This window comes from Oncorhynchus keta, unplaced genomic scaffold, assembly GCF_023373465.1.
Source record: "Oncorhynchus keta strain PuntledgeMale-10-30-2019 unplaced genomic scaffold, Oket_V2 Un_contig_540_pilon_pilon, whole genome shotgun sequence".
NCBI classification, from domain to species: Eukaryota; Metazoa; Chordata; class Actinopteri; order Salmoniformes; family Salmonidae; genus Oncorhynchus; species Oncorhynchus keta.
The window spans coordinates 43,643-53,209 of NW_026288272.1; the positions used below are offsets into that span (position 1 = coordinate 43,643).

A 9,567-nucleotide genomic window follows, 5' to 3' on the forward strand; every position below is an offset into this window, starting at 1 on the left:
AGGATTAATACAGTATTCCTCTTGAACATTTTAGGATTAATACAGTATTCCTCTTGAACATTTTAGGATTAATACAGTATTCCTCTTGAACATTTTAGGATTAATACAGTATTCCTCTTGAACATTTTAGGATTAATACAGTATTCCTCTGTAATATTTTAGGATTAATACAGTATTCCTCTTGAACATTTTAGGATTAATACAGTATTCCTCTTGAACATTTTAGGATTAATACAGTATTCCTCTTGAACATTTTAGGATTAATACAGTATTCCTCTGTAACATTTAGGATTAATACAGTATTCCTCTTGAACATTTTAGGATTAATACAGTATTCCTCTGTAACATTTAGGATTAATACAGTATTCCTCTTGTACCTTTTAGGATTAATACAGTATTCCTCTTGTACCTTTTGAGGATTAATACAGTATTCCTCTCGAAACATTTTAAGATTAAAACAGTATTCCTCTTGTATTTTCTAAATTCTTAGCTCTGGTCCAGGGTGCCTGTGTGGCTTGTTAACCCTGAACGCTGAGCCTCTTTGAGAGTACCAGAGCTACTAAGCCCCCCATATCCAAGACTGGAAATAAATAACAATGACTTTTTAAAAAACCTTTATTTAACTTGGCAAGTCAGTTAAGAACAAATTCTTATGTTCAATGACGGCCTAGGAACAGTGGGTTAACAGATTTGTACCTTGTCAGCTCGGGGTTTGAACTTGCAACCTTCCGGTTACTAGTCCAACGCTCTAACCACTAGTCTACCCTGCTGCATCAAAATGTATATTCATAAACAAACACAGTAGTCCTTGTCCAAAGTATACCTTTGTTTACCCAGTGCTGTACTGTACATGTTAAAGAAATGAAAGCCCATATGTGGTTTAGTTAAATCCTATACAACATGTGCTTTTATCCCTTTGCAGTGTTCAATTCAACATCTCATTGAAAACCCAACAACGATGGTTCACTAAGTATTTGAGCATCTGCTTGTAGAAGTGACTGTTTGAGTGAAGTTTATAGTTGACCTTTGACTGGGATTATTAAAAGCACATATTTTATGTGCAAGGTTATTCTTCAAGTTTATGTGTGAGTTAAATTGGGGTTTTGGACATTTTATTGGGCTATGAAATGAATTTATGATTAAGGCAGGCTGGCAGGCTGGCAGGCTGGCTGGCTGGCAGGCTGGCAGGCTGGCTGGCTGGCAGGCTGGCTGGCTGGCTGGCACCTTATTTGCTGGTTGGTTGATTCATTTGTTGATTGGTTTGAATTTGTTTAAAATAGTTTTAATTAATAAATCAACATACAGAGAAGCTTTAAGGAAGATGATGTTATGTTGTATGAACTATTTATTTTTGTTGGTCAGCCCAAGCTTTTTAAAATATTTGTTTGTGTGTGGAGGAGGGAGAGGTGGAGACTGAAGAAAAGGAAGGGATTAAAACCACCAAAGCTAAACTCCAGGGTTTGTCCCGAAATGTGACGTCAGACAGAAGGACTCACTTGTAGCGAGCGTTGACCGGCGCTGGCTGTCATTTGCACGGCGCGGTTTTGCAACAATCTGAGCTCGTGGAATACGTTCTATTTTTTATATTTTTCCAAGAATCTCATTCTGGGTTCAATGAAGTTGATATTGGAATCTCGTAATGAGGTGGCTTCTGCCGTGGATTCTAATAGTAGCCAGCACTCATCAGGTAACATGATTTATTTGATTTAATTCTAACGTTCATACTAACTTTTGATTTATTTTATCTATGGTTTTCAAGATTACAGGTTATGGATTACAGATCATAAGAATATGAGACATATAAATGATCGCAGGTTGTGCACATCTATCCAGATTAGATTATGTAATTGCGTAATAACACAGACTTTTTGCGCGCGGTGCCAATTACCCATTATTGGTTTCGCATTGACACTGGGCTACTATCGTGTTGTCAATGTTAATCATACAATAGACCTACTCAGAATCTGTCTCTGTGCTAGCGCTGAAATTTAGACAGTCATGAAACGCTAAGATTGGGCACTCCTCTACTCTCTCCTCCGCTCTCTCTTTCCTCTACTCTCTCCTCCACTCTCTTCCTCTCTTAGCTCTACTCTCTCCTCCACTCTCTCTTCCTCTCTTAGCTCTACTCTCTCCTCTACTCTCTCTTCCTCTCTCCTCCACTCTCTTTCTCTCTTTCCTCTACTCTCTCTTTCTGTCTTTACTCTAGCCTCTCCTCTACTCTCTCTTCCTCTCTTTCCTCTACTCTCTCCTCCACTCTCTCTTTCCTCTACTCTCTCCTCCACTCTCTCTTTCCTCTACTCTCTCTTCCTCTCTTAGCTCTACTCTCTCTTTCTCTTCCCTCTCCTCTACTCTCTCTTTCTCTTCCCTCTCCTCTACTCTCTCTTTATCTCTTCCCTCTACTCTCTCCTCCACTCTCTCTTTCCTCTACTCTCCCTTCCTCTCTTAGCTCTACTCTCTCTTCCACTCTTAGCTCTACTCTCTCCTCCACTCTCTCTTTCCTCTACTCTCTCTTCCCCTCTTAGCTCTACTCTCTCCTCCACTCTCTCTTTCCTCTACTCTCTCTTCCCCTCTTAGCTCTACTCTCTCCTCCACTCTCTCTTTCCTCTACTCTCTCTTCCCCTCTTAGCTCTACTCTCTCCTCCACTCTCTCTTTCCTCTACTCTCTCTTCCCCTCTTAGCTCTACTCTCTCCTCCACTCTCTCTTTCCTCTACTCTCTCTTCCCCTCTTAGCTCTACTCTCTCTTTCCTTCACTCTCTCTTCCAGTCTCTCATTTTAGCTCAGCTAATGACAGGTCAGGTACTACCTCAGTACTGTCTCTGACTAATATAGTTTGAAGTGTGTTATTTGGTAGGTGTGGTTAAATGACCCAGGCCTGAAAGTGATGTATTTCTGTCAGTCACTAGTCCCATGGATTACTTTATAAGGGGAAACCAAACCACTAGATCCAATTTGGTATTTGTGTCCATGGGGCTGACTGAACTAGATTGAATTCAATAAATGTAACGACTAAGGAAGAACAAACGGGTATGTTTTGCATGTGATCCCTGCCCTACATGGATCTTCAGTCTACAACACTGCAGCCTCATACACACCTTTATGTTCATCTTTAGGTTGGTGGTGGAACTCCTGGCCTTAGTTTGGAAATGTGTCAGAGTTTCCCTCTGGAATCAAACATATTTCCACCTGCTGTGGTCTGATGTCTTGTACTACTGTTAAAAATGTTCCTGGAAGAACGACTTCCTTCCACAACACATTTGGGGTGAATGCAACTACAGGCCCCATTCCAATGTAACCACTGTCTACTGTATCACTATACTGGCTGGGTGACCCCATAACCCCTGTCTACTGTATCACTATACTGGCTGGGTGACCCCATAACCCCTGTCTACTGTATCACTATACTGGCTGGGTGACCCCATAACCCCTGTCTACTGTATCACTATACTGGCTAAGGAATAACCCCTGTCTACTGTATCACTATACTGGCTGGGTGACCCCTGCCCCTGGGTCTTCAGTATCACTATACTGGCTGGGTGCCCCATAACCCCTGTCTACTGTATCACTATACTGGCTGGGTGACCCCTAACCCCTAGTCTACTGTATCACTATACTGGCTGGGTGACCCCATAACCCCTGTCTACTGTATCACTATACTGGCTGGGTGGTCCCATAACCCCTGTCTACTGTATCACTAAACTGGCTGGGTGACCCCATAACCCATGTCTACTGTATCACTATACTGGCTGGGGCCCCATAACCCCTGTCTACTGTATCACTATACTGGCTGGGTGACCCCATAACCCCTGTCTACTGTATCACTATACTGGCTGGGTGACCCCATAACCCCTGTCTACTGTATCACTATACTGGCTGGGTGACCCCATAACCCCTGTCTACTGTATCACTATACTGGCTGGGTGACCCCATAACCCCTGTCTACTGTATCACTATACTGGCTGGGTGACCCCATAACCCCTGTCTACTGTATCACTATACTGGCTGGGTGACCCCATAACCCCTGTCTACTGTATCACTATACTGGCTGGGTGACCCCATAACCCCTGTCTACTGTATCACTATACTGGCTGGGTGACCCCATAACCCCTGTCTACTGTATCACTATACTGGCTGGTTGACCCCATAACCCCTGTCTACTGTATCACTATACTGGCTGGGTGACCCCATAACCCCTGTCTACTGTATCACTACACTGGCTGGGTGGTCCCTTAACCCCTGTCTACTGTATCACTATACTGGCTGGGTGACCCCATAACCCCTGTCTACTGTATCACTATACTGGCTGGTTGACCCCATAACCCCTGTCTACTGTATCACTATACTGGCTGGGTGACCCCATAACCCCTGTCTACTGTATCACTATACTGGCTGTGTGAGGAGGGGATGTTAGTTGTTGGTGCACATGACCAATGACATAGGTAGTGATGATGAACCTGGAGCTGCTGCTGGTCTTCACTCTGTGGGTTTGCAGGAATAGCACAACAAGATTGACATGCCAAAGACCAACCCACCTGTATGACCCAGTATTTCATAAATGTTGTTCTGTCCATCCTACAGGTCTTTTCCCAACATCCCACAGCCACGCCTCCCTTGACGGCGACCATAGAGCTGTATAACCGTACAGCGTACTGCAAATGGCCGTGCAAGTGTGCCAAGAGCGCCCCCCTGTGTCCGCCAGGGGTCAGTGTGCTGATGGACGGCTGTGACTGCTGTAAGGCCTGTTCCAAGCAGGTGGGGGAGACCTGCAACGAGGCGGATGTCTGTGACTACCATAAGGGACTGTACTGTGACTACAGCGTGGACAAGCCGAGGTACGAAAAAGGAGTATGTGCCTGTAAGTGTCAGATAACTTTCCTCTTTGAGTTGTGTCGTTGTATCATCTCCATCTGTGCTGTGAAGTCAGATAACTTTCCTCTTTGAGTTGTGTCGTTGTATCATCTCCATCTGTGCTGTGAAGTCAGATAACTTTCCTCTTTGAGTTGTGTCGTTGTATCATCTCCATCTGTGCTGTGGAGTCAGATAACTTTCCTCTTTGAGTTGTGTCGTTGTATCATCTCCATCTGTGCTGTGGAGTCAGATAACTTTCCTCTTTGAGTTGTGTCGTTGTACCATCTGTGCTGTGAAGTCAGATAACTTTCCTCTTTGAGTTGTGTCGTTGTACCATCTCCATCTGTGCTGTGAAGTCAGATAACTTTCCTCTTTGAGTTGTGTCGTTGTACCATCTGTGCTGTGAAGTCAGATAACTTTCCTCTTTGAGTTGTGTCGTTGTACCATCTGTGCTGTGAAGTCAGATAACTTTCCTCTTTGAGTTGTGTCGTTGTACCATCTGTGCTGTGAAGTCAGATAACTTTCCTCTTTGAGTTGTGTCGTTGTACCATCTCCATCTGTGCTGTGAAGTCAGATAACTTTCCTCTTTGAGTTGTGTCGTTGTACCATCTGTGCTGTGAAGTCAGATAACTTTCCTCTTTGAGTTGTGTCGTTGTACCATCTGTGCTGTGAAGTCAGATAACTTTCCTCTTTGAGTTGTGTCGTTGTACCATCTGTGCTGTGAAGTCAGATAACTTTCCTCTTTGAGTTGTGTCGTTGTACCATCTGTGCTGTGAAGTCAGATAACTTTCCTCTTTGAGTTGTGTCGTTGTACCATCTCCATCTGTGCTGTGAAGTCCGTTTGTAAATATAGATACAGTAATGAGAATGGACGTTGATCTGATTCGACAACTGAATTGATGCATGCATTTCTTCGTGTGCCACAGTGCATTGACACGGGTCTTTCTTGAGGACGGCGTTTAGAGCTGGAATGCCGACATTGAACAGTCTCAACTATAACGCGCTTCTTGTTTTCCTATGTAAACCTATAGGGGATATACTTTACTGTGTAGCGCTGATTCTTATCATTTGACATGATGTATCAAACAGACATGGTGGGCACAGGCTGCGAGTACGACAGAGTGATCTACCGCAACGGTCAGAGCTTCCAACCCAGCTGTAAGTACCGCTGTCTGTGTGTAAACGGCGCCATCGGTTGTGTGCCGCTCTGCACGGACTCCCAACCGCCCCGGGTGTGGTGCCAGACGCCCAGGCGGTTCAAACTGCCGGGCCGATGCTGTGAGCAGTGGATCTGTGACGAGCCCAGGAAGACGCGCAAGGCAGACCCCAGGCATGCAGAGATAGGTACACTACTACAGTCTATGGAATGCATCTCAAATGGTACCCTGTGTCCTATGTAGTGCACTACTTTTGACCAGAGCACTATGGGGCCCATTGGTTTCCCAGAAAACCTGTTTGGAATATTCCTGAAATCAGAAAGGAATAAGCAGGGAATCCAGGAATCTTCCAACCAGGATTTCTGGAAAACCTGGGTGTTTTTTGGGGGGGAATTTACCAGAATTTGGCATCCCTAATCAGGAGTCTGTTCCTCTGTTGACATGGCAGTGCGTGCCAGCCACAATGAGGTCTGGCATAAGAACTGCATTACCCAGACAACCTCCTGGTCCCCGTGTTCCAAGACCTGTGGACGTGGCCTGTCCCTGAGGATCTCCAACGCCAACGACCAGTGTGAGTTGATCAAGGAGTCGCGCCTCTGCAACATCCGGCCCTGTGACGTGGACATCACCAAGCACATCAAGGTGAGAACATCTGTCGTGGCTTGTGCCCTAAATGGCACCCTATTCCCTATAAAGTGTACTACCCATAGGGCTCTGGTCAAAAGTAGTGCACTCTATAGGGAATAGGTTGGTCCCTGGTCGACAGTAGTACACTTTATAGACGCACACAATATCTCTCACTTTGGCTTTCAATGAAACCAGGCCCAACTTCATCAACTCATGTATTGTGCATATGAACATGGTTTTAAAGTCAACTGGGTGACATATGTTTTCTCAATACAGTTTGAACATCGTTTTGACAGTGTAACGGTATTCTGACTCCACATGTCAACCACTCAAGTGTTGATCCTGACCCATGTTGACCTATGAACTCCTCAGCCAGGGAAGAAGTGTCTGAACATTTACAGGGAGGAGCAGAGGCAGAACTTCACAATCTCAGGCTGCAACAGCAAGAAGCCCTACCGTCCAAAATACTGTGGTGTCTGCGTGGCCACAGACGATCGCTGCTGCATCCCTTACAAGTCCAAGACTATCGAGGTGGAGTTCCAGTGTCCCAACGGAGACACTCTGACATGGCAGGTGATGTGGATCAACGCCTGCTTCTGTAACCTCAGCTGCAGGAACCCCAACGACATCTTCTCTGAGCTGGAGCACTACTACGACCACAATGAGGTCATCAACTGACAACTGAGCAGCCTTGTCCGAGCCTGAACGTACGGCCCACAGGGCAGGAGACCATCTCCTGTTTCTGTAGCATGAGGTAGTTTAGTGTACAAGTACAACCCCTGGGTAAGACACTAGTCTGCCGCGGGGCCTTTTACCCAAATACATCTCCTGAATGCTGAATGCCAAGTGTTTTTAGAGTCTTTGGTAGGATTCGACTGGGGAGAACTGAGCAGAGGACAGGTTCATTTAGGTTATTATTGACTCCAGCTTTACATTCCTTGGAATAAAGGGATTGATGATTTGTTGGTTAGTTGAATTAGATGTTGAAGTACCAGGCTGGAACAAAGCCTGCACACCTCTAAGGTCCCCAGGAGTAGGATTGAAGAACAGTTGAACCCTGCCCAAACTCTTCATTATGATCTTGATAAAATAATAATAATAATAATAATAATAATAATAATAATACACAGGGTTTATCAGTTATTTATCCTCCATTCAATGAAGGGAAAAGGTATGTTGTTGTTTTACAATCTAAATATACACTGAGTGTACAAAACATTAAGTACACCTTCCTAATATTGAGTTGCACCCCCTTTTTGCCCTCAGAACATTCTCAATTCGTCAGAGAATGGACTCTACAAGGTGTCCAAAGTGTTCCACAGGGATGCTGGCCCATGTTGACTCCAATGCTTCCCACAGTTGTGTCAAATTGGCTGGATGTCCTTTGGGTGGTGGAACATTCTTGATCCACACGGGAAGCTGTTGAGCGTGAAAAACCCAGCAGAGTTGCAGTTCTTGATACAAACCGGTGCGCCTGGCACCTACTACCATACCCCGTTCAAAGGCACTGACATCTTTTGTCTTACCCATTCACCCTAGGAATGGCACACAGACACAATCCATGTCTCAAAGCTTAAACATCCTCCTTTATCCTGACTCCTCCCCTTCATCTACACTGATTGAAGTGGATTTAACAAAGTGACATCAATAAGGGATCATATCTTTCACCTGGATTCACCTGGTCAGTCTGTCATGGAATGTTTTGTACACTCAGTATATTAGCGGAAGTTGATCATGTATTTGTGATGATACCATAGTAGGACACAGGGGTCCAACCTATTGTAATTATGCATCATATTCATATGGGGATAATCTTCTACCAAGTTAGGGCATTAACCACTCGAGTGGTCATCCTGTTGTGTACTCTTCCGTTTCCCTCTCTTTGTGTCATGTCATTTAGCTTACTGTGTATGTACTGTTGTGCTCCAAACATTTAGTCAAGTATTGAAGTATTTTGTAGTTTACTGCAAAGTGTACATACAGTATATCAGAGAAGATTTTCTCAGTTTTGCATTGATTTCCATTGACTCTTAGTGAACAATAAGTGTTTGTCTCAATGTCTGCTTTGTCAAGTCAGTTATTATTTGAGCTCTACGAGGTTAAAAGTGTATCAACTTTTTATTGATTGAGATCAGCTCAATAAGTGTTGTCATTTATTTCATTGGTCAATACTCTAGTAAACCATGTACCATATCCATGTCATCATAAACAACAAACAAACTCATCCAGGAAGTCACATTTGATTGGTTCAAATAAATACAAAGTATTAAGATTTGGGTCGTGACAAATCTTTTCAAATAAATTTTGTAAAAATAATTTCTGCATTTTTTTTTGCTATTTCTTTAATACAAAGTGGTACTATACATACATTGCATTTCTATATAATTTAAATCGTAATATAATCTGTTTTTCATCATTTGAAAGATTTGACCAAACATGAATACACATTCTTATCTCAGGGCTTATTTAAGCGTCATCTTAGGATCACTGATAGCTACAGTCTTTATGTATTACAGACGTCTCATGCTTTAAAGGAGTCGTCAATTTGATCCATCACATACAAAAAGCCAGACAGTAGTCACAGATGGCTTTAACACCACAACTGGCCATTACATGTTAATGGTGAAAATACCCCCGGCATTGTTACACTCTAACAATAAATATCAGAGATACTATTTCCACAGAGGAACATCCATACAGATTACATATCACCCAAATGACGTACAGTATGACAACTGTTGGGTGTAAACTCTTATTACCCACAATGCAGTGAGAACAGAGCATAGGTAGAGGATCGTCTATCATAGCAGTATGCTGTGGTTTATTGTCAGCAGCAACACAGGCAGTAGGGACAGGACAGGGGTTATGAGGTTTGTTGTCAGCAGCAACACAGGCAGTAGGGACAGGACAGGGGTTATGAGGTTTATTGTCAGCAGA

The 9,567-nt window shown here is 43.7% G+C and overlaps 1 protein-coding gene across 1 annotated transcript; it reads left to right on the plus strand.

Annotated features, from left to right (window-relative positions):
• Positions 1-1,480: 1,480 nt before the first annotated feature.
• ccn4b (cellular communication network factor 4b) lies at positions 1,481-8,902 on the plus strand. Its single transcript, XM_052510143.1, has 5 exons — positions 1,481-1,687; positions 4,577-4,853; positions 5,936-6,190; positions 6,452-6,645; positions 7,003-8,902. The coding sequence occupies exons 1-5, from the start codon at positions 1,640-1,642 to the stop codon at positions 7,306-7,308; spliced, it is 1,080 nt and encodes a 359-aa protein (XP_052366103.1). The 5' UTR covers positions 1,481-1,639; the 3' UTR covers positions 7,309-8,902.
• The last annotated feature ends 665 nt before the right edge of the window (positions 8,903-9,567 follow it).

What these genes read in the sequence shown, in the direction of transcription:
- ccn4b (XM_052510143.1), top strand. Translation starts at nt 1,640, where the DNA reads ATGAGGTGGCTTCTGCCGTGGATTCTAATAGTAGCCAGCACTCATCAG. An exon ending in CGAAAAAGGAGTATGTGCCT is followed by an intron (nt 4,854 to 5,935) that starts GTAAGTGTCAGA and finishes TGTATCAAACAG; the next exon opens with ACATGGTGGGCACAGGCTGC. An exon ending in ACATCACCAAGCACATCAAG is followed by an intron (nt 6,646 to 7,002) that starts GTGAGAACATCT and finishes TGAACTCCTCAG; the next exon opens with CCAGGGAAGAAGTGTCTGAA.